Raw genomic sequence first — 24,297 nt, 5'->3', positions numbered from 1 at the left:
GTTCAATTTTACAGTAATTTCACTGGACATGAGAGCAGGACGAGATTTATGCAAAATAGCATGTGCAGATCTATAATTCAAGCTTTGACCTGCTAAGCACAAACATATGAGGACCATAGACAGCGGTTTCAGAGCATTCAGGATTTAAAACTTCAAAATGTATGTGACTGGAGTTCTGGAAAAAAGCCCAGTGCCACCGTGGAGCCATTAAGTGGAGTCAAGGGGAAACCACAAAACAGAAAATGAGATGCACGCTGGATTTTTTAAAATGGGAGCCTTGGATGTCTACTGCAGATGGTGTTGCTGAATCCTGGAGCGTATTCTAACTGTCTTAGCTACATCAATTAGAAAGTGAAATACTCATTCAAAAACACCAAAACAAACTGAAAGAGATTTTTTTTCTTAATGGTTAATTACACACCATTGGTCCTGCTGGGCCTCTTGGTCCAGATGGGCCTTCTGGTCCTGGTGGTCCCTGTACAGATAGCATACTCAATCACAAAGTGGGTAACACATGCATGGTAACAACTCCAGCAAAAGATTATCCAGTCAGATGGAATGTTTAAACATGTTCCAGAGACAAGTCTAATACAAAAGTCTAAATTTAGTGAGACCAGACATAGCATACAGCGAGAAACATAATATAAGCTGGAAACATACTCTAAAAGAAGGCACCTAAAAATAGTGTGTTTGTGCATATGGGTAAGCAATAAGAAAACAAACAATCAGTTGAACTAAAAAGTTTTACCCTTGCTCCAGATGTCCCAACGGGGCCGAGGGGCCCTGGAGCACCAGGAGGGCCCTGAACAGAAGGACGAAATTCCATAATCCAGTAGCTGTCTTAACAGTTAAAATGAACTGGTAAAACAAATATTTCAGCATCACATGCTGTTATCCTTTTACAAAAGTCAGAATGGTAAACATTGCAGAAAGGTTTGATGATGCCCACTTGCACAGCTCGCTCAAAATTCAGTGGCGATATTTCTTCCTCTGAGCTCTATTCCGATTCAATGAATAGCTACGGCGTTAACAGAAATGTTTTTAAGAGAAAAAGGGAAGCAATTTCAGCAAGCATGGCAAAATGTTGGAACAGCACATTAAAGCAAGCTTAAAGGAAAGTGACTGCTTCTTGTTTGCTAATATTTCCAAAAACAAACCAAACATACCTTTCAAATGGCAGCAAATAACAGACATGAATGTTTCTATTCAACTTCAATGAAGAGAGAAAGATGTGTACTTGTCTCTTTCCTCAGTACTCAGAGACCTGTAAACCTTTCCTAAACCTTCCAAACGCCAGACTTACTGTATGCATGCAACATTTTATGCTATCATAATAGCATGCACATTAAAATATCAGCTCTTTACAAACCAAAAAAAAACAACAACATGCTATGCATAACAAATTTTTGTCTGCTTAACCTATAACATAAATACATCTCAACACCCCACAGAGAACTTTAGCTGTAAAGCCAATACAGCTACTGCAAAATGTGTTTGTATTTCCTATGCAACACTGGAGATGAAAAAGCTAAACAGAAAGAGCACTTACTCTTTGGCCAGGTATTCCTGAGTCACCAGGGTCTCCCTTTGGCCCAGGCCGTCCCTGAAATTTACAGGAAAGATGTGAACTTTTACACTGGAACCACAACTCTTCTCCACACACTCCTGAGTTTGAAACGGCATGACAAGGAACAAGTGACTAGTGCTTTGGCTAAAATAAATAGCTCTGAAGTTGTGTGATTTTAGTCATAAATCAAACACGAGCGGCTAAGCTCATATTTTCAATTACATTGCAGCATTCATAGTACAAGCCCCCCCCCCATGAGAGAGACTTGAAAAATGCTAATAAAGACCAATGGGGACAAAGTGGAAAAGTCTGATTGAGGACTGGCAGGGTACAGACAGACACTCAGCAGAATCGTGCATGCTTAAACTCACTGGTTCTCCAGGAAGAGACAGTCCATTCGGGCCTTGCGGACCAGGTGGTCCCATCGGACCTGAGGGACCTTGCTCTCCACGCGGGCCCATTGGACCCTGAGTGGGGAAAACAGATGCCGTCAGAGAGTAAGCAGCCAGTCACCATATTAATCATCTTTCTGAGGGCCCCAAAGGGCGAGATGAGCAGGCCAGTGCAGCTGGTAAGAATTAAAAGACCTATCGACCTACAGAATTAAGGTGGATGGAGTCATTTAGGGAGTTAAGGAAACTGGCGTGTTTGCAGTGGTACAAGACTGTGGATGAGGCCAATCTTACCGCAGATCCAGAATCACCTCTATCACCACGTGGGCCTTTCATACCAGGGCTGCCCTGGAAAACAGAGAGCAGTCAGTTCCAAAGGCCTTCCAGTGGAGGATCCCATCAATAAACCACACTGTCAGGAGGCCTCTTCAGGGGGATAAGGACTAGGTTCTGTTCACACATTCAAGGCCTCTCCTGCAGGCTTCCCCTCTCTGGTTCCCAGGATGTCTCCTGATATGTCTTTAAGCCCCTGGCTGCTAACAGCCCACGCTGTGAGGTATGCTCATGAATATCAACACCTTGACTTGAGACCAAGCATAATAACACAGAAGTCCCCCCTCTTTCATGACCCTTGACTTAACGAAAGAGCAGGGGTTGCACTTTCGGGGCAGCCATTGCTGAAACACTATACTTCTCTGTCTTCACCATTTAGACGCCAGATTTGCAGTGCAAGCAAAATGACTTTAGAGACCTGGGGGGAGGTGCACGGTGAGGCTCTAATGGATTTACCGAAGGGCCAGCAGGCCCTGGAGGGCCTACGCTATCCTGAGTGCATGTGCAGGAGTGAGGAAGAGCTGGGCACTTGGCTTCATCTCTCTGCAAAGAAACAAAGAAGAAAATATGTTTGTCAACACCTGTCTACTTTAAGTGTTCCTTAAAAACGAAAAGGCAAAGAAAGAGAGAGAATGCTGTGACCTCATGTAGTGACCTCAGTGAGGTCACAGACTGGACCCCTGTGAGCAGTTTCTCATAGAGGGACCTCAGTGAGGCGTCAGACTAAACCCTGCATAACACAGGGTCATGAGGGACCAGTAATGAGAGGAAAAATAAAACGAGCTACAATAGGAATGAAACGAAATCTCTCTCCCTGCCTTTCATCTTGAGAGAAACTGAGAAAACATTGGCCTGCTATTAGTAAAGTAATTGTTTGCAATTAAAATAATTGTATGGACATTAGCTTCACAGCCATTGCATTGTCTTAAAATGTATTCTTGCATTAATGAACACGGAGCTTTGGAGCTGTTCATGCAACAGGGAACATAGGCTTGTTCTCAAGTAAATTCAGGCAACGTGATTCTTTGCAGTATCTGCTCTCCATATGGCCAGAGGGAGATAATGTGGAAATTCAGTGAATTAAAAATGTGATTAATCAAACATTATGCAATTACATTGCAGTGACCTGTTTCTGGGGTATTTAAATTCATCTCTCTTTGTATATTAATTCAAGGCCATATGTGGTCCAACTATTCTGTAAGAAAATTATACACGCTTTATATAATAAGATCTCTATATAGGAGATTTACTCAATAGATCTTAAAAACTTCATTTCACAGACAGGAATCAAAATGTCTTTAAGAAACACACTCTAGCATTAAGTGAAAACATATTCTGCAGATCAGAACTAAATTATGTATAACACCAGTATGAATAGCAGGTCACACGGCAGCAGTGGAAACACCACAGAAGCAGTTCATTTCAGTTGTTCCATCTCACTGCACAAACTCTCAACCCAAACAACTTTACTGAGCGTTCACATGCGCTCCAGTGGTTTACAGAGCTTAGACAATTGCGATTCAAACTGAATATCTCAAGCCAAAATCCACAGGGTCTGTTGAAATTTGACTCATTTAATCTGAAGTTGAAGAATAAGGAGCTATTAGAGAGCGTGATAACATTCCGCTGTATGCAAACAAAACACGGAGAGGTTGCTGTTATGCTCAGGAGGAGGACGGGCCCTCATCGGGGCCGGCCTGTTTGGGATATCCTCTCACCGTCGCTGGAAGGTCACAGCATTTGTCTCGACTTGTCCATCCAAGGCTGCAGACAATATCAAACATCTGGAGCTGGAACTACAGGAGAAAAAAAAAAAGAAGAACAGAAGCGGATGTTACAGATGGTTTCCATTGAGCCTTAGGATTTAAACAAAAAAAATAATGTTAAAAAAATGTGCCCACATGCGCGGCACCCACAGTGTGCTGGAAAAGCACATAAATGAGCAACTGTCAGCATGAGCTGGAGCAACTTAACCATAAAACTGGTGGAAGAATAGCCACACAGCAGCAACAGCTACTGTTGTGATGCACAATAACCAGCATAAGCGCTGGGAGGTTGCAGTACCACTATTCTTCTTCTTTTACCTTTTGTTTTTCTTTGCTTTTTTTTATGTAAAGCAAGCAAACTGCACGCTGGGCTTCCGCAGATATTTACAGTTTACACCTACTGACTTCAGAAGACAGATAGGAGAGCAAGGAGTGAAACCAAGAGAACATATGCGCAGCTCTGGCACGGTCACTCAGCCAAGGCGACTGCAGGAATTAAAACCAAAGCGTGGAATCACTCCAGAAATGCGCGCCTGAAAAGTCTCATAAATGAAAGGAGACATTCTGTACTTTTGTCTCGGTTTTCCTCCATATTTTATCCTTTATACCCTTGGATGAAACCGCGCTTGCGGACTTACGGTCGCAGACTGCCTCTTGGCTCCACCGGATTTCGCCATTTTACCGAGCACCTCATAGCCGCCCGTGGAGATGTTGCCGGCCTCTTTGATTGGCTTCTCTCCCACCTCTTGGCAGTCAATGTTCAGCTTGACTTTTTCCGGAGAAATGGTGATATGAAGCTGCAAAAGGCAGACACCGTTAGCCAGTATGCACTTGACACAGCAGTCCAGACCTTGGACACAAATATGTGCAAACGCTAAGTGATGATTCCTTGTTAACAAAGAAAATGAAGGCACTTAGACAGACGAATCTTTCTCCAAAGACACTGATATGATCTCACCCTTGAATGCTAATCAGCACACGATCACATCTAACCAGACCTTTTCCATTCAGATGTGGACTATATTCACGTCCTGACACGAATGATTAAAAGCCAGTACACATCCTAACTGCCCCTGGACCTCCTCATAAATATCTCAACGGACTCGCATCCTCTGTGATCTATGTTTAGAAGTATTAGAAGTAAGTTTAAACATTAATAAATCTATTTCCCTCTTATAATTATGGTAATTATAGATTATTTTTGTTGTTACAGGTAACACTGTACAAGTGGTATGAATGGGAAATTTTGTCAGTATGATTAATTAAACATTAACAGATTCAATAGCTGTAATTTTCTTTTTGGAATTGATGCATGTGAGGCTGGTAATGTCGCTCTGTCTCCACATGTATTTTCCCAGGCTATTCTTGAGGGATATGGCAGAATGTGATCCTTTTATCATGTTGTCCTGCGGCTGCCCGTCCACTATAACCAACCCATTATCTTGCAACGTCACATTCTCAGTCAAAGGGCCAAGCCTGCTGAAATCCCTAGTATAATATATACTATTAAGAATAATATCAACCCATAAATTAGGCCATATGTCCTGGCAAACATGTAGTGCATTACGAGCCATGTCTTTCATGAACAAACCCGCCATTTGACTAACCAATGGCGACAGGGTCTGAGGTTCTGGTTTAGATGCAGGCACCAAGGCTTATGGAAACAACAAGTTCAAAGGCAACTGGAAAGCTGAGAAGAAGATATATACTTGTAGACAAAGTAAGAAGCATAAGAAATGTAATTAGGTAGTATAATTAGGTGTCATCTGGACACATGCAGATGTAATATTTTTCAAAGTACAGCTTCAGCCATTATAAAAGTGTGCTGTATTTCACCTGTTTTAAGAAAGTGTCATAAGAAAGGACACTCCAGATAATGTCCAGCGAGTGCTGACAGTATCTTCAGGCAAGGCTCTCTAAAGGGACTGGGTCAGAGAAACACAAGGCCATGACCACTTCTTTTACCATGCTCTCTCCTCCGCTGAACTCCTCCCGCTCTGGCTATCGCGGGTGTCCGCATGTGGTTTTATTTTGGCCCTCCGCTGCACCCTTTCGCCACAAATCTCCTGTCAGTGTTTCATAATGCCTATCTGCCTCCATTTCATGCTTGCTGAACATGCTTGTCTCCCTCCATTTTCTAACTTGAGCCTTGATGACAACTGGGAGAAAAAAAACAAAACACCCTGATCCGCCCCTGGTCGTGCGCCCATCTTCCCTTAGGAGTCATCAAGGAAAGCAATTCATGGCCAAGAAAGTATGAGGTCTCAAGCAAACATACTGTTGAGAACATGACAAGAAATGAGTGCAAGCTGATGGAATGCATCCTGACATCTACAGATTGGCTATCTTTGGATTGACTTTTGGCCATCATGGGCTATCATGTTGCTTACAAAAGTCACATCAATTTAGCTGTTGGCAGAAAACCATTTTATTCACGGGTACTTCCTTTGCTTGCTAATGCAGTTTCACGCATCATTAAAGCCATTTGTAATTTCAAATAAACAGAGAGCTTTGGGAAAGGGCACTGAACGCAGTACAACAAAGCCAAAGTTGAGAAATGTCTTGTGCCATGTTGTACTGGCCTGGGTCAATCAAGGGATGTTAAAAGCCGCTTTGATGGATCTCCCTCACTGCTCTCGTTGTGAAGGATATGAATACTGGCACAATTCATGAATCAAACCTATGAATGGAAAATGTGAAAGGGTGAAATGCCAGTACAGATAATAATGAAGCAACTGTAAGACTCTGGCCTGGGAAAAACTCCAGAACAGAGTATCTAACTACTGAAATGCTACAATTCAAAAGACAAACTCGACCAACAGTAATAGGGTCCAAGTCAACACCATTTTGGCTTCATGGTTATGGAGCTTGTGACTGATTTTTCTGATCCTGAGGAAAATGTCAGCCCAGCACTGGTAGTGTAAGCATGGCCAAAAACTACACCGCTGTAGGAAAAGCCACTGGCATCAACACAAGAGGAACCCCTAAAAGAACCTCCATGTAGACTTCACACCGCATGGAGAGGAAGCACATGAACGTAATAAAACCCCTACAGATTTTATCATCAAAAGCTCACCTACACCTATTCCTCAGCCATACTGTTAAATTCTAATTTATTTGTCGTTTACTCCTAGATTACTCCTGCATTGTCAGGGAATAAAATAAAAGTTGCCTTCACTTTCTAATGCGTCCTGTATGGAACTTACCCAGTGACCCTATACAGTTTATAAGCCTTGGCAGACAAATGGTAAAAATCTGAAATGAGAATTCTTATTGCCATTAAAGGTTTGCCACAATGAGGAGGTTTTCCCTGACATTTAACCAATCTGTAATCTTTTAGCTGTTGGCAGAAACTAAATCTCTCAGGGAGGTTTCTCTGTGTGGCAGTCCCCTGCAAAGCCAGTGGGGAGAGAGGAGGAACTCGCTAAGTACAGTAGACCACAGCTGCAAACCAAAGGCCTTCAATTCCAAGGAGCAGTTGCTCTAGCACTAAAGTCTGATTTTAATAGCTGGGAATCCTTTTTGAAAGAAATATGTAAAAACACACAAGCAAGCAAACAAATATCTAAAATAATAAATTATAATAATAATCCAGAAAATCATAAAAGGAACAAAAATTCTGGAATGACTTGTAATTATATAATACATTACTAAAAAGTACATCTGGAGGTTGTAATGGCTAACAGTAATTACTATAGGTCTTAAATTATTACATTTTCCTAGTGCCATACAAGATCCTAGGGTATGTGTGGTACTTGGCATAATATATTTTACCTTGTGTAGAATACTGTTAAAAAATGCTTTTTATGAAACACACAATATTTCTTACCTTGTGGAAGCTTCCGTGAAAGATTCTCTTGACTTGGTCATTATCAAAGCTGACTTTCTGAAGCTCTCCTCTGGTGTCCTTGTTGTAGAATGTGATTACTTTGTTAGAAGCTAAAAACAGAAAAGAAAAGGAATGTAATGGTCTAGTTGTTCAGACAGACACCAGAGAAACACATGAGAAAAGGTTCCAAAAATAGTCAACAACATTGTTTCATAAAACTGGCAATTCAAGATATGCATGTCCATACAGTTTGAAAATCCACTTCAAAATGATTACCATGAGAGATCGACCCAGCCTTGTGAGCAGGATTACGGACTACAGTCCATGTTCATAAATGGTATTATTCACAAAGTCAAGTTGAACTGGAGGGTCGAGACTTGAGCCTGAAACACAGCTGGTAGGTGGGCTAGGCCAACCCCACATACACATACACTGTACTGAATAAAGAAAAGGTCTCTTACGGTCAAGAGTAAGGCCAACTTCTGGATTATTATTGCCATCAGCGATCTGCCATAGGTCGAATGTATCCTTGGTGGTGTCAGAGAGGAGCCGGAAGAGCAGTATGAGCGTGTAGGATGGAGGTAGCCCATCTGGATGGATTTCCCTTGAAATGAAATACTCATTAACATCGCATCTCTATCAATGGTAAGAAAGCACATAACATTAAAAAACATATGACAAGAAAGCACATATGACAAGAAAGCACATAACATTAAAAAACATATGAAGAATCAAACGTGGCATCTGCATAGTAATACTGTTATTGCCATGCCAATAATGGTGAAAAGTTGCATGAGTTATAGAAGGGAAAATGATAGGGAATGTTCCACATATCTGATGCATGTTAATTGAGAACAGGAGACCATATGAACTCTAATCTCTGCAATAGTGAATCAGACGAAAACCTTAGTGTGAAAAATGGAGAAAGTCTCCAGGCCATTAAAAAATTGCAACATATTGAAAGTATTTTCCTCTTCATCCTCTGGTGCTTGAAACATTTCCATTTGCACAGTTGTCTATAGCAATTGGTATTTGTGCGTGGGTAGACAAGTGAAGGGATCACACTTTGGCCAGGGACATTTACACAGAGTTCTTGAGCAGCTTCACCATGGCCTGAATCCATTCGAAAAGCCCCAGTAAGCTATACTTCCTGACCTCAGGATGCTCCACTCATGACTTATGTGGCAAGACGTTTTGGCAAAAAAAAAAACAATTATTTTAATCACCTGACATCTCATTTCTACAAGCTGGGGAAAAAAGAAAAATACTTAGGGCCTGTGTCATGTATAAATGCTGAAACCTTTGAAGACAACAATTAACAATTACAGTCACTTGGGAGCCATTACAGTATTTGGAGGACAATGTCCTCTAGGAAAGTGACAGGGAAAGAGAGAGAGAAAAAGAGAACAGTCCACACTTCAACCTACTTAGTGGGCTGAGAAATGAACGCATCCTTATGAAGTCGGTAGGCGATGAAACTGTTAAAGGAGCCTGTTTCCATTGACACTCCATTCATTCCAGAATATGTCCGGTCAGTGATGTTAAAGGCCTCAAGCATCCTGAAGCCTAAATGCAATAAGGTTCACGACAAAAGGAGGTGGATTGCAAGTTACTAAAAGTGCTTTGGAGTATGAACGCAGTAATGTAATTAGTCTATAACCATCAGTTCTATATTTGTTCTGAGTATATTGACCAGTTTTACCTGGTGACGTGAATCCATCCAGGTAAATCAATGGACAGGCTTTAGGAGAGCAGAGTAGAAAAAACACAGTTGTCATTTAATTTGGTATTGAGGAGAAAATAAAAAAGCGAATGTAAAAAGTGAAGAAACGCCTTGTACTTGATGTTGCTGTTTCACAGATGAACGTAATGAGGTTGTCTTGAATCTTGACGAACGCATCATAGTCGTCAACGACAAAGACATGCCTCTCACTCGGCTTGCTTCCGATGTTCCTCAGCTCTGTGATGTCCACATCTGCGACACCCACCACAAACACACTGAATCCTGTGGAGAGAAGAGAACACACTACATTTAGAGAGCACACACACCTGAACAAGCCTTCACCATCATAAAAACACATTGTTGCTGCTGGTAGCATTTTGGACCACTCTTGGTAAACAGGGTCTACAGATACCTGAATGCTGCAGCTTCGATGCGCTTTTCTTAACGTCGTCTTGAGAGCGCCCGTCAGTCACAACAACCAGAACCTTTGGAACATTTCTCCTCATCCCACTGTCTGATGTGAATACCTTCTCTCCAACATGCTTCAGAGCAGCACCTGCAACATTCAGACCCCAAAGAACAGAGATTTTACTTAGATGGTTAATCCTGCTGACAGAGCATCAAAATTAACATTGAAAGAGATTCACAATGTGTGTGTGTGTGTGTGTGTGTGTGTGTGTGTGTGTGTGTGTGTGTGTGTAAAACAGATACTTGTATGAGTGATTTAATTTGATGTGGAATTGATGTGGAAATTTTTAAAAACTGAATTTACTTATGGCTTATCCACTGAGCCCTATGACCATGTTTGAATTTCCTCTTAAAACCATTCAATACCTTATCCATATCTAATGCAATATCATTATACTGCATGACAGCTGATAAAACTGCTGTTTTCTGAGATCAGTTAGCGCACACCTGTTTTAGTGTTTCCTCCTCTGTAGCTGACCATCTGCACGGCGGATAATGCCATTCCCTTGTCATGGTATGTGTTCAGTTTGAACTCTGTCTTGGCATCATCGCTGTACTGCACGAAGGACACCTGTTTCCAAATGGAAGAAAAAAGTTAGGAGAAGCAGAAGCTTCCCACACGGCACTCGGACAGCGCCAACCAAGTCAGCCACAGAAGAGCTCCGTGCACATGTTACCATTTAGGAGCAGGCTGACAGCGTGAGTACCTGCATGCCCTCGTGATTGATGACATCAAAAGCTCCAATCATGCTGAACACGAACTGGAGAACTTTGCTGAAGCTCTCATCTCCAATACTCCACGAGCCGTCGATGAGGAACACCAGGTCAGCTTTGGCGCCCTTGCAAACTGCATTGGGTGGGAATGGTAAATGGAGGACAGGAGGAAAATGGAAAAGAACCTGCAGCATCCAGTGAGTACATCTACAATTCCAACCATGATTCAACATTCTCCTTACCCTCAAGAGCAGCAGGGATCGTAGGAGGGGGTGGAGGGGTTGGCGGTGCTGTAGGGGGCACAGTGGGCTTCACCACTAAGCAAAACAAAGAAACAAACCAACAAACAATTAGCAGTTAATACATGTCAACAGATCTAATATAGAAGAGCATGCGTTAAATGCTTCCTGAAGTTCACTTACACGTGCGCTCCTTAACACTGACTCCGGCTCCCTCCATATTGGGAGTCTGAGTGAACACTGTGGCATTGTACAGCGCATCAGAGTCAAGCCCATCAAAACAGTACTGGCTCTCTGCAGCAGTGATTGTGACCTCCTGTGTGCCACGGTTAGAAGCTACCAAGGAACGAGAAGGGCAAATAGAAACAATACATTGGGTGATGCCTATAACATTTCAATGCAAAGAGTATACTCAACAGGACTTTGGGTATCAAAAGATTCAGATTTATAAAAACATTTCTAACTCACGGTTAAAAGGGTTGACTTTAAGTCTGTAAGAGGTAGCAGCTCGGTGAGGAGTCCACTTAAGGCAGAAAGAGTCATAGCCAACATTGTATGTTGTGAGGTCTGTCACATTCAAGTACACTGGGTGGAAAGGAAACATTTTAAGGGTCAGTGTAAAGAGTTTATATTCCTCAGCCAACACCAGCAAAAAGGCTGAAAGGTGCTGCTTCTCATGTAAGGTATGTTTATGCACTTTAAATGTGCACGTACTGGTAGTTCCTTGGTCAACGAGAGGCCCACTCGTGCCTGCGTCATACTGGGCGAAGACCTTCACATCATATGTGGTCCCAGGCTGGAGGTTGTGCAGATTATAAGTGGTCACATCTCCTACAAACATCTCGGTGAACCTATCAGTACCTGTAATTTGCACAAGCAATAACATGCCTTAGCTGGTAGATGCCATCGGGAACCTGTGAAAACCTTGGACCGGACCAAGAACTTGACGTTTGTCCAGAAATATCCGGAGACTCACCCTCTGGCGCATAGGCTAGCTTGTAGCCGTTGACCCTCGCAGGTGCAGGGTCCCAGGACACACGAAAACGGGTGTACCACTCGTCTGACACGCGCAGGTTGCGTGGCCCCATGAGCCCCACTAAGGGTAACACACAAGAGGCAAATGCTCTAGACTCCCTGTACAACTGGAAAACATGATCAAATGTGAAACAGGCCGGGAAGAGAGACTGAGGAGAAATGGAAAACAGCGACAGGGACAGCTGGACCTAAAGGTTTAAATCCGTGATTGTTTCTGAGTACAATTACTGCATTTGTGTTTATTTATTCTTAGAGAAGGATTCCTCCAAGGACGAACCACTTCCGACTTTCTGGCAAACAGTTGTATTCCCAAGCAACTCTATTTTTTTTCTTCTGGGATTCAGTCTGATGTTGATGATGCTCACGGGTGCTTCCAGGTCATTTATTTATTCTTTGGGCATTACGGGTGTGTGTCAAATGGAAATGGTTTAAATGTATCTGTGTGTGCACTGATGTGTTTAGGAGTGATTACATGTGTGTCCATCTCCAGAAAGCTCTCCTCCGGGTCCATCTACATAAACAGCCACCACGTTGATCTTGTAAGGCGTGTCTGGCTCTAGGTTCTGCAAGACGATGTTGTTTCTGTTGCCGGGCACACTTGTCTATTGATGATTCAAAACAGAGAACAAAATTACCCAAATTGTACTCCACTTTGTGAGTAGTTGCTGTGAACAGTTGTACAGGTAAAACATTTTTTTTTTTTTTTAAAGTAGAAAAACATGCCAACCAAATAAAGTGTGCATTGGCTAAGAACTGTGTCCACTCACGAACTCTTCGATGGGATCCCCTGTGGTGGGCGCATATCCGATGCGATACTGCAGCACAGGCCCTGCGGCCGGCTCCCAGCTGACAGTCAGAGTGCTCGTGCTGGGGTCATACACACGCATATTCCTGGGACCACTGCGCGGTACTGCAATTGAACAGCCATATATGCATCCATTAGCCAGTGAACTGTCAGTCTTTACTGTCTATGAACCGTTGCGGTCACTGAAGGAGGAGCTTAAGTGCAGGACGTACGTGTTTTGCCATTATCACTTGCAGAAGAGCCCTCTCCATCGGCATAGATAGGGAACACCTCGACTGTGTACTCTGTGTCTGAGCTCAGCTGTTCCAGTAGGGCATGGTGGGTATTCCCTGGAACAAGGATCTATAGGATGATAAAAAAAATAATAATAATTTACATACTAATGGACTTGCAATCTAATGGAAGTGATGGATGTGTAGTCAATCAGATCTCTGTGCAACCAAAATGGAATACCACACAGAAAACTGGACAGGAAAAAAAACACCCTTTCATTATAACTGACACTAGATTTTTTTTTCTCTTTGGAACTGGAAGATGGGGCAAACCTAATACTACAGATTAAAAATAATTAAGTTAACTTACTGATATTCATTTTTGCCAAAAGATTATTTGCTGAATGAAATGTTTAGCTATTAAATGTTCTACTCAGAAGCTGTAATGGATGGAAAGGACATTCAAAATTCTGATAGACCACCATTCTGGTGGTTACCTATCCAAAACAGGCTGGAATCAAGACCATCTCTGGGATAACCTGCTCTGGCGGTACCTGCAAGCTCTGATTACAACAGGCTTCTCTTCTATAGCCATCATAAAGTTAAAAGTAGCACAAAAATTCCTTTGATGTTCGCATTTCCAAGAATACAATGTGTAGTCTTGCTGTTTCCAATCATCTTTGCACTCAGTCAAAATGTTCCCTGCCCCGGAGGCTAAGGCAGAGGGTCTCGAGCACACGGGATGTCTGCTCTGATAAAAGGGATGCAGCAGACTCCTGCCTCGTTCCCTCATCTTGCCAAGCACTGATGCCATACATAAACCAAAAAGACCTTAAAGCTCCATATCATCTGCCGGCAATGGAAGCTGATCCTCCAATCCAATGACTCTTCAGTTCTTTAACTTTAGCACAAGCTTATTATTCTTTGTCAGATAATCCCCCGTAAGTGCTTAAGGTTTGGTGTCCTCGAGGCTTCAGTTAATATGGAAAGAGGTAAGTGAAGTCATTGCACAAGGAACACTGCAGAGAGAATACCTCAGATAGAATACCTCAGATAGAATATTTCAGAGAGAGTGCACAAAACCTGTGAAAGATCCTGAGAATTATACCACATTCGTCCAATTGAGGGATTATGGAAAACTGGCTAAAACACTGGAAAAAACAGGTTTGACAGAAAAAGTAATTCAGAGGAAAAAAAAATCACCACAGCTTTGGATAAGACAGTATTTCTGTTAGCAAAAGTGGAACATCACCACTAACCTGTGCTCAGTATTTCTCACACATGGTGATGTTTGTGTTCATGTGCCAGGCAAAAGAATTCATTTTAACGTGTCTTTTTTTAAAATCTATGTCCCATCTGATATAGATGTCATATGAAAACATAACGACATGACATGAACGCAAACCCTTCCAGTCAAAATTGAGTAAAAACAAAGGCTCATGGTCAGACATGAACATAAGAACTAGACCATAACCCAAGCAGTCCAAAAAAGACCGCCCAGGAGCATGCAATCTCCAAAGACACGCCCTGTTCTGACCCTGCAGCGTAGCCATGACAACACAGCGTGACTCACCGACTGGGGTGGGCGGGTTCCGGTGAATGGCACGTAGGCGACCCTGTACTGCTGCACGTCTCCTGCCGCAGGCTCCCAGCGTACGCTCAGCGCGTTTGGGGTGGGGTTGTACACCCTGACGTTCCTGGCAGGGGACCGCACCACTGCGAGAGGACATTGGGAGAGAGGTTTACAAACAGCTTTGCTGACCTAAACGCAGCTTAACCGACTGATATATGTACAGGAAAGAAGGCAGCACTATGAGGACGGGTCCCTAACAGAGAGCAAAGACACCCGGCACTTCACAGGGCAAGGAGACAAACATTTCTGCCCTTTTAAACCGCAGCAGATGCCCAGAGTTGTACAATTCAGCCAACAGCCAACCATATTAAGAAGACAATGTTGAAGCCCGGCCATCACTGCGTTTAGAAACAGAGCGCAAGTGCTATATGAACAATGACCAACATTCCACAGTCACACAGTGTACTCAAAGCAATGATTAATGCTCATGTCTTCAAAAACATGGGGATCTCAGAATAAATCCCTGATGATTTGTGGTTTTCTTTTGTGTTACATATAGCTGTAGAGATTTTAGTTAAAAACAACAGAAATTAAATCATTCCACTAATTCGATCCTACCAGGGCCAATGCTCCAAGTGTGTTACTGATACTGCTTGCATGAGGCAGCACTCATTATGTAAGTCTGACTACAAGGTAACCGAGCAACGAGAAAACAGTGGCCAACAGTACAACCTGTTAGTCGCACTTAGCCTGGGGGCCGTGAAAGAATGTCTTTTAAGTCTCCGCATCTCCCAGGTTTTGCATTTAAGGAGGAAAATTGCAAAAGGTTTTGGGATCTCCCCCAAAACTCAGCACATATACTACCAGTCATTAGTGTACATAAAACAGGGCACATTAAGATAATCTTGATATATATTAAAAGGGTTGCCAACAAATCAGCAGTTTTGTCTTAGTGATTAATCCAGTAACAATAATTTAAGGGCCTTTACAACCTGCCTCAGCAGATCTGCTTGTCTGTCATAAAGTGTAAGATGAGCATATAAAATTATTCTGTCATTCTAAGTTAATAGAATATAAAGAAACAAGCGGCAGTCTGAGGGGAGGCGGGGAAGCTTTACGGACTCACGTGTCTTTCCGTTCTCAGTCATGCGTTTGCCTTCGCCGGCTGCATACACAGGCACCACAGAGACAGCATACACGGTGTCCGGCTGGAGATTCTTCAACACGGTGTTGAAGGTGTTCCCAGAGACCTGAACCTGAATGCAACACAAACCAAGGTGTGTGCAGTCATTTCTGCATTTCTGTTTGGTGATCTCTCAAAGTCGCTGAAGCCATTCAAGAGTGGTGTTGTATTTGGCCATTTTGCAGGTAGACATTAACTGAGCCAGAGATGTAAGAAATGGCGAGTTAATAAACTGGGAGAGGTTCTGTAGGTTTGTACCATGTCCTCTGGCCCTCCTGGTGCGGGGAGATAGTAGATTCGATACTGGCGCACACTGCCCTCGGCTGGCTCCCACTGTACATTCAGAGTGCTGGTGGTGGGGTCAGTCACTTGGAGGCTTCGCACACCGCCAAGGGGCACTAGGAAGAGAGGTTTAAGAAGACGACCTCTGATTCAGGTCAACAAAAATGTACCTATTGTGAAATGTTACATTCCATTCTGTATCTGCTCTTGAACCATGTTATAACTTTATACTTACTGACTGTGTCACTGACATCAAAACCACGGAGTGGCATTTAGGAAAATCACTGGACACTTACATGTCTTTCCTTGCCCAGATATGTCCTTGGAATCTCTATCTGCATATATGGCTGCCACAGTAATGGTGTAGGGTGTGTCAGGAGTCAGCTTCTGCAGGGTAATTGTGTTCCTCTTCCCACCAATCTGAGTCTGGATGGGAAAGTGGGAGAGTCTGAAAAATGTACTCTCAGATGACAGCCCATTTATTGTGAGAGCCTGCCTTCACTTAAATAATGTTTGAGAGAAAGAAGATCATGTGCTTTCTCTTTTCCAGCAGCGGTTTAAGGCCAGCCACTATTCCTTCTCTTTCCTGACGGCCCAGCAACAGACGAGGCCAAGATGGCCCTTGCGAACCACAAAGAGCTGATGACACAACAGTCAGGAAAACACACTCTCCTCAGTCCTGTCAGTCCTCTAATCAGCTCCAGTCGAGGCTAGGAAGGCCCATCCTAAGTCAACCCTGTGGCTTCGATTCATACTGAAGCAGTATGTTGGATTTTCTATTAAAGTGTGATGAAATATTAAGAAAAATGACCTGAGAACAGGCCTTGTTTCCGCAATGGTCTTATTGAATTATGCAGATGCCTACATAGATAGGACATCTGGCCTGGTGTGAGCAAAGTTAAAAGCCACAGAGAAGCTTTAAAAGAATACTTAGTGCTCAAATACTACTCATAATCTACATCATTATTAATCACAAATTATTTGGGGGGGGGGGGGGGGGGGGGGGTTCCTCTATTTTGAGAATCCGAAAAGTAATTTACTTGGATGCCCTGAAAACTCTTTTCTTATTCCTATGCCAGAGTTGGTGTGTCCAATGATGGCCAAAAAAGCCAAAGGTTTGACTACAGACACGGTGTAAAGATCTCCCCAGTCAGCAGCCCTGCATTATGTGTAGCGTGTGTGTGCGTGTGTTCTGTTCTCTAAAGAGCCTTGTTGTTGCAGAGTGAAGAAAAGTGAAAATGAACATGAAACCTTGGCTCACCTCTGTTATTTTGATTGCAGATTTCCTACCATTTGTCAACATTTGGCTGACACTAAGCGATTTACAATTATGCACAAATCGCCTTAGTTATGATTGAACCCAACTTGAGCAACTGAGGGTTAAGGGCCTTGCTCAGGGGGCCAACAGTAGCAACTTAGTGGGGCTTGAACCAGCAACCTTCTGATTACAAGATGACTACCTGAACCCCTGGGCTACAACTAGCCCACATTTCAATACATAGTGGCACCTGCACGTCATAACAACTGACATTGTTATCTTGATAAAATTGTTATCTTAATAAAATATCTTTACAGAATTCACCCCAAAAAAATTATTATTTGTTCTCAGCTATACCTAAGCAATATTTTTATAAGTGTAGAAAATGAAAATACAACTATTTATCATTAAAGTGCAATATAATGAACCCATTAAATATTTTTTTTCTCCATTCTTTGATGTGTTACCATAAGAGTTGATAGCCTACCACAAGCCACTGTGGACCTCACCTAAGTGCCAAAGGTACCTTAAAAGCTTAAAATGCATAAGCATGTTCCTTCCATTTTGCAGTAAGCCCTCCTCCTTAATGAGTGCACACTTGTGCTTGGATACGTCTCTATATATGAAAACATATAGAGGTTATATATGGATGTCAATGCTGGTCTTATTAAGGTAAATTCAAGGAAATCTCCATGCCAGCACACACAAAGAAACTGAAGGGAACATGTGTCTACATGTTTCTGTGACAAAAACAGTCAGGTGATGTACCAGGCGACTTACCGACTGAGTCCTGCCACCTGCTACAGGCACGTATGTGATCCTATAGTTCTGCACGCGGCCGGCGGCATGGTCCCATTTCACCGTCAGGGAGGTGGTGGTGGCGTTATACACCTGCAGGTTCTGAGGGGGACCCCTGGGAGCTGTGGAGTACAAGGATCCCATTTGTTCCTGCATGTCACATTATTATCATAGCCTGACACTGTGTGTCGCCTGCAAGATCAAAATACTCACGAGGTATGATTATCTTGGATACTACACAGGTCAAGAAGAGAGAGAAAAAGAACAGATGATAAAATTCTAAGTAAATAAGAATGTTTTTGTCTCCAAAATAAATTTATTTCTATATTTATTTTGACAAGAACACCGCATTTTTCCTTGAGAATTTGTAACTGAAATCAAAGTACTTTAGTAAAGTGCATAAAATAATGAACTCTGGACATGTCTTACATGTGCGCTGGCTTCCCATGAGGTCCTCGCTCTCTGACTCATCTGGATAAATAGCAGTGACAGACACGTCATATAGGGTATCTGGTTCGAGGTCCTCCAAGAGATGAGTGGTCTCATCGTTGCTCAGGATGTCCTATGAGAGATGACAAGTGAGAGGTCAGATGTTTAGCAACGGTACTCACAGTACTGCCACGCTTCAGCCTCGCTCATTTTGTAGTCGTACGTATACATAGTTGGACTCCCCAGACTTCGTCCAGCCAATGCGATAGAGCGCTACGTCAGGGGCTCCATGCTCCCAGTGGGCCCGGAAGCTGGTCTGAGCTACTTCAGAGAACCTCAGGTTCTGTGGTGCTGGGACGACGTCTATAAAGTCGGGAACATAAGTTTAGCAAGGAGAGGGTTTGCTTATTAAAGGATATGATGAATTATTGCATAAATCATCCAAGTCTAAAAAGGAGTATTAAACTGTAAAATTCACATTTAATCCTTTTACTGCAAGAAATATTTTTCAGTCCTAATATAGCATTGTGTAAAAGGGCTTTTTCAGGCACCTGTGATGGCTTGGTTGAGCATCGGGTTGCCAGTTCCAGCATCATAGACAGGAATGATAGCTACGTCGTACTCAGTTTGTGACTTGAGGTTATCCAGGCCTGTTGTTGTCTCATCTCCATCCACTTCAAGCTGTATGTGAAAGTAAGCTTTTCAGGGGGAGTACTCATTTACTTGCAGATCATCTACAAATGTTTCCCTCACGGAGACATGGAATTTTACAATGACATTTGAAAAATTTAACTACTAAAGTCTTAGCTAGTAAACATGCCTGTGAGCTTGCTAAGCTTTGGGAAAGCTCCTGCGTCTCAGCTCGTAAAAGGGGGGAATAGCACCATAATGGGTCTGATTCTTAGTGAGCATACATTCTGATAAAAAGTCTTCCCAGTAGAAGACATATAAGGGATGAGAGCAAGCTCTGGATGAGAGCATCTTCAAAATAACATCAGTGCCTGCTGCGATTCAGACTGCTGTAAACCTGAACTGAATCAGACCATGAAAATATCAGAAAAAAAAAAAATCATTTGAAAACCCTCCTGGGAGGAGAAACACTCCCCGTTCCTGCATGGCTGGGTCTGCATCCCATCATTTTAATCAGGCTAAGAGAAGATGCCCAGGGCTGACAATGCTCCCTCAGACAGCAGGCCCGAGGATGTTTACTTCATCTGCCTGGCCCCTGCATTAAGAGTTAAAAGCAGAGCCACGCTCTGATTTATGCCTCGGGATGTAGTGAGCCTCCCTGGCCAGGACTGAGCAGCTCTGTGAAAGAAAAAAAAACACCACAAGACGCAAAAAAAACAAGTGCTGCATGTCACTCAGAAACCCGTGGGCTTTCACTCCTGTGCCGTGGCATCTGCTTTCTTCATCTGTGGTGGCACGGGCCTGACTCTCCCCGCAGAGAGCCCAGCGATCGGCTCCGTGGCCTGCAGCTGCTGCTTCCATTGGGTTGCGTAACGCGTTCACCAGAGTGGCAAGTTGAGCAACTCGCATCCATCAGCCGTCATAGTTTTATATTTGTACTTCTGTGTCCTGAACAAACACGGAGCCTTCCAAAAGTGCTGCTAATGTAGCCAGAAATCAATAGTGACCCGCAAAATGTGTCACGTCAACACCATAGAGCAACTCCTGCCACTGACAATCCTGAGGTTTGGCTACTGAGCACAAGCAGGCCTTGTCAAATTTGAATTCAGCCGGAGCTTCTGAACAGTCGGCTTCTGCGTGCGTTGTCTGCAGCAGCAAGGGCGGTGTCATGCTCACCTCTCTAACTTCTCCATCCTCGGGCTTGTAAGTAATGATGTACTTGCGCACAGCACCCGGCGCGGCGTCCCAGTTCAGGAGCATGGCACTGTGGGTGACGTCCCTTATCCTCAGCTCACCGGAAGGGGGCAGGGGCACTGCAAATGGGCAAGTGGCGAACAGACAGTGAGGATCACGAAAGGCACAAGCATCCCTGCTCAGGCTAGCATGCTCTAGCGCCACCTACGGGTCACCCCCTGATCAACCAGAGGGTCGCTGGCTGATTGGCCGTGCAGGGCGTAGACGCTGATGCTGTAGGCGGTGTTGGGAAAGAGATTTTTCAGATGGACATCCGTGACCTTGGCTTTCACACGCATCTGCGAATGTTAACCACATCAAGAGTCAGAGCCCTGAGGGTTATCACCAAGGTGTTCTGGGACTATCCCAGGAGAATACTAGGATACAGGGACATTAGCGGGGAACTGTACTGTTGCAGGGAGCTGGTGCAGAGTTTACTCAGACACGCCTGATTACAATCATGGAAGGATTAGCTCATGGACTGATTTAAATGTGTTAAACAACTAAAACTTGAAAAAGGAAATATCTGGAATAAGAGATTTCTTACTAAATGATAACTGATAAAACTTCATGTACTTTTTGACTTACAAATAATTATCAGCTTATTAAAAACTGTAAAGCTATAGACAACATATAAGCTCTATGTCTCTGTTTAAAGGAAGAAGATGGGTATGGACTCCTGAGTCCTTAAGTCCTGAAAATTACTTATACAAAGCAGACGGAGTATGATCAGTCCTCGTTTCCCTACCATATTTTACCCTCATGAATCCAAAATGACTGATCAGTTTGTAAACATTTGTCTTCTACGACTTGGGCAGCTGAATCATTATGTGTCCAGCACCGACTTCAAAAGCTGATTTCCTACTTTGATCACACAAGAGATGGATTCTTGGAAGGTTACAACTCAGTGTTGTTATTTGCCACAAGAAAGCAAAAATGATTTGCAGTCTGCGAGAACTATCCAGTATCTACAAAATGTTAACGTTGCTGGCTAGTTCCCTGATTACTATGTCAGCATTGCTGGCCACGTTTTGGACTCCGTGAAGTCTCAGTTGTTGTTCGGCTTGCTTTTTTAAGACAGTTCTCAGAGGGCACCGACAGCCTCACTGAAGTAAATGGCAATCAATCTTTTCACTTGGACAGTTTCATTCAGAACTGAAAAGACCTTAGTTTTTATCTCCTCATCTTATTGTTGCCCGGTCTCGGCCAAAATACACAAACTGTCTGCCTGCCAGTTTGGCACCTTGTGCTATTCAGCGGAACTGACGCCATGGCTACGCCATAGCTACAGCCTGTGTGGCTATAACGGTAGTAGGAGCACAGCAGTGGCTTTGTAGGGGGAATGTTGGGGGTGGTGGTGGAGTCATTAGCCGGCGCTGGTCATACCTCTTGCTTGATGGAGGGCTCTGTGGCGTTTATAGCATTGTAAAGCAGCAGGTAGCCTGTGGCACCCTCGGCTTGCTCCCATCTCACCTTCATGGTGGTGGAGCTCACTTTGTAGATGGCCATTCTCCTCACAGCATTTAGAGGCACTATAGAGGGGAACAAGGCTTTTCTCTCTTTCTTTATATGTCACTTCCTGTCTAGCTGCCTACCACCTTGATGTGTACGCACGCACACGAACGCACGACGGGCACGCTGACAAAACGGAGGCATGGAAGAGGACGGATGAGCGAATGACTACACATATGCGATGAGTAACGAATGATAACAGACTAACAGCACATACTGATCGTGCAGCTACGTCAGCACAACTGCGCAGGCTGCATACATTGGGAAAGCGAAGCGATGATCCAAGTGAAGGCATGGCGGGAAAAAAAAAAAAGAATGGCAACAGTGATACAAATGATGAAGGCGTTGCATGAAAACACAGTGCTGATACGGTGATGACGGCATGAATAAACCGTGAAGGACACTGCAGAGCCATGCTGTTTCATGCTGTGGCCATTTCTAGCACTGGTGGCTCTGTGAAGGAAATGATGATGGTTAGGGTTAATGGTCGTAACATCACACGTCAAAGTCTGAAACCCATGAAAACACACACACGCACACATGCGGTACCGAAGCAATTCACACGTTGCACAGCACAGCGATTCAAAACAGTTTCTAGTCTAAGCAATATTCTGTAGCAAACCCTTGTAATTATGTGAAAAAGTTTCACCCAAAACGTATTTATGCATCGCTGCAATATGAGAAGAAAATCAGTTAAATGCATCATAATGCGTACAAAGTGTATACTTGCCATCTGCAACATGAGCAGATTTCCAATTTACCAAATACATTGTGGAAGTTTTTTTTGTTGTTTTTGTTTTTTTGTTTTTTTTTGAGGGGTGGGGGGGTGTTTTTTATTCTTTAAAGACTCCATGTATTCTTATTTTGCATCAAAGCCAGGAGTTCAGGAGCTGGTCCAACAGATCCAGTCATTACTAGATAGCAACATGTTTGAGCACAGACATGTACCAATGGACCTCCAGTCATGCTTGGAACCTAATTAGGGACATGAATATTTAATACTGGGTGTAACTGGCTCTTAGCTTTAGAAACATGCTGCTTCTAAACAGTCCTCTATATTACCTTATTAAGTTTGTTAAGTGTGCTGCTACTGCACACTGGAAAAAACAACAGGAAAACACTGAGCCAAAACAAGGTTATGCATGGAAGACAATGCTTCGAAGACCTCTGAGACTAACAAAGGATTTGCTACAGCTGTAAACAATAGCTCACATTGGTCTTAAGTGTCATAAGTGATCCAAGTCAAAGCCTCAATGAGGCCTTCAAATCTGAAAGGCAAAGGCAATAAGCACAAATGCCGGAAACACTGAAAACAGCTGCATGTGAAAAATTCCAATAACTTGAATGCTAAATCCTTAAATATTTCTTTTTTGTAATGAGTAAAAACTTTGTCATTTGCTGTAACTTCTTAGAAGAAATGTCAACATGCTGATATTTAATGGTTATATTGTTGAGGTTTTGGCTCGGCTCCTAGTAAAAGACTGCTTGAGATGAAAGGTGAAATGGGTCCTTACGTGTTGTCTCAGTGCCTCTGAGGGGCTCGCTGCTGTCCTCTCCGACTAAGGAATAGACGTTTACCCCGTACTCTGTCAGTGGGTCCAGACCATCCAGCACCACTGTGGTCGCTGTCCCATCCACAAACAGCTGTGAAAAGGGCAAACAGAAAGGGGCAGTGTGAACTGAAAGCATCATTTTATTGGAAAATCTGCAAACGAGTATGGGACTGGAGACTGATTCTTTACTGAATCCACAATGAGAAGAAGCAGGAAACCTTGAGCTATATGTGCCACTGTTTTCAAGTGAAGCATTTATCACAGCTAAAAAGAGTCTAATGTAACTCTGATGTGTCAGGCATGTGAAAGCATTCAGACAGAAATCAAAATAAAATCCACTAAAGGAAAAAATATGGATTTCAGACTGGACCTTGGCCATTACGTGGTCTCAGCAGAAATGTGTCCAGCTCGTCACCATCATGCATCGACCAGAGGTCATTTAAATGCAGTGTTACAGGGACATACATAAATCTGCATTAAAGAAAAACTCGGATATCGTCTTATTTCGTCTGCATGCAGAAGTAGGTGCAGTAGGAATAGTGAGCAGAGTGAAATCTAGTGGTTATAGATTACCTCTGCCTAAAAACCTCAATAAACAGAGCAAGCTCACACAGCTTAGCTGTCTGGATCTGCACTGGAGGAAACCTCAGGATAACCAAAAGCATCTCTCATAGCACACACACAACAAATCACTGAATTGCCTGTTCTCCCTTGTAAACCTGTTTACTGGCCTATGTTACTATGCTTTATTGCAAAGAATCCT

At 43.2% G+C, this 24,297-nt stretch overlaps 1 protein-coding gene across 5 annotated transcripts in view; it reads right to left on the bottom strand.

Moving 5' to 3' along the window:
* Window positions 1-24,297, bottom strand: part of col12a1a (collagen, type XII, alpha 1a) — a 51,352-nt gene that overhangs the window by 5,509 nt on the left and 21,546 nt on the right. For 4 of the 5 annotated variants that reach the window (XM_035533030.2, XM_081721005.1, XM_081721002.1 and 1 more), the window contains 37 exons: window positions 23,496-23,625; window positions 21,856-22,001; window positions 20,639-20,768; window positions 20,413-20,549; window positions 19,158-19,287; window positions 18,830-18,969; window positions 18,607-18,739; window positions 18,391-18,411; window positions 18,160-18,299; window positions 16,418-16,547; window positions 16,098-16,237; window positions 15,783-15,912; window positions 14,657-14,799; window positions 13,084-13,213; window positions 12,834-12,976; window positions 12,539-12,668; window positions 12,008-12,127; window positions 11,746-11,892; window positions 11,500-11,616; window positions 11,215-11,367; window positions 11,035-11,109; window positions 10,786-10,925; window positions 10,526-10,649; window positions 10,023-10,166; window positions 9,728-9,892; window positions 9,590-9,628; window positions 9,315-9,453; window positions 8,349-8,491; window positions 7,888-7,997; window positions 4,697-4,855; window positions 4,011-4,088; window positions 2,749-2,835; window positions 2,254-2,307; window positions 1,939-2,034; window positions 1,550-1,603; window positions 749-802; window positions 422-475 (listed from right to left, as the gene is read on the bottom strand). In XM_035533030.2, coding sequence (XP_035388923.1) covers window positions 422-475; window positions 749-802; window positions 1,550-1,603; window positions 1,939-2,034; window positions 2,254-2,307; window positions 2,749-2,835; window positions 4,011-4,088; window positions 4,697-4,855; window positions 7,888-7,997; window positions 8,349-8,491; window positions 9,315-9,453; window positions 9,590-9,628; window positions 9,728-9,892; window positions 10,023-10,166; window positions 10,526-10,649; window positions 10,786-10,925; window positions 11,035-11,109; window positions 11,215-11,367; window positions 11,500-11,616; window positions 11,746-11,892; window positions 12,008-12,127; window positions 12,539-12,668; window positions 12,834-12,976; window positions 13,084-13,213; window positions 14,657-14,799; window positions 15,783-15,912; window positions 16,098-16,237; window positions 16,418-16,547; window positions 18,160-18,299; window positions 18,391-18,411; window positions 18,607-18,739; window positions 18,830-18,969; window positions 19,158-19,287; window positions 20,413-20,549; window positions 20,639-20,768; window positions 21,856-22,001; window positions 23,496-23,625 — 4,305 coding nt within the window. The remainder of the gene's footprint in view (window positions 1-421; window positions 476-748; window positions 803-1,549; window positions 1,604-1,938; window positions 2,035-2,253; window positions 2,308-2,748; window positions 2,836-4,010; window positions 4,089-4,696; window positions 4,856-7,887; window positions 7,998-8,348; window positions 8,492-9,314; window positions 9,454-9,589; window positions 9,629-9,727; window positions 9,893-10,022; window positions 10,167-10,525; window positions 10,650-10,785; window positions 10,926-11,034; window positions 11,110-11,214; window positions 11,368-11,499; window positions 11,617-11,745; window positions 11,893-12,007; window positions 12,128-12,538; window positions 12,669-12,833; window positions 12,977-13,083; window positions 13,214-14,656; window positions 14,800-15,782; window positions 15,913-16,097; window positions 16,238-16,417; window positions 16,548-18,159; window positions 18,300-18,390; window positions 18,412-18,606; window positions 18,740-18,829; window positions 18,970-19,157; window positions 19,288-20,412; window positions 20,550-20,638; window positions 20,769-21,855; window positions 22,002-23,495; window positions 23,626-24,297) is intronic. The other variant, XM_081721004.1, reaches the window with a different exon arrangement.

Source organism: Electrophorus electricus, chromosome 10, assembly GCF_041902795.1.
Source record: "Electrophorus electricus isolate QZ-2024a chromosome 10, ASM4190279v1, whole genome shotgun sequence".
NCBI classification, from domain to species: Eukaryota; Metazoa; Chordata; class Actinopteri; order Gymnotiformes; family Gymnotidae; genus Electrophorus; species Electrophorus electricus.
Note: the sequence above shows the minus strand (reverse complement) of the source record. Positions and strands in the feature narration are given on the sequence as shown.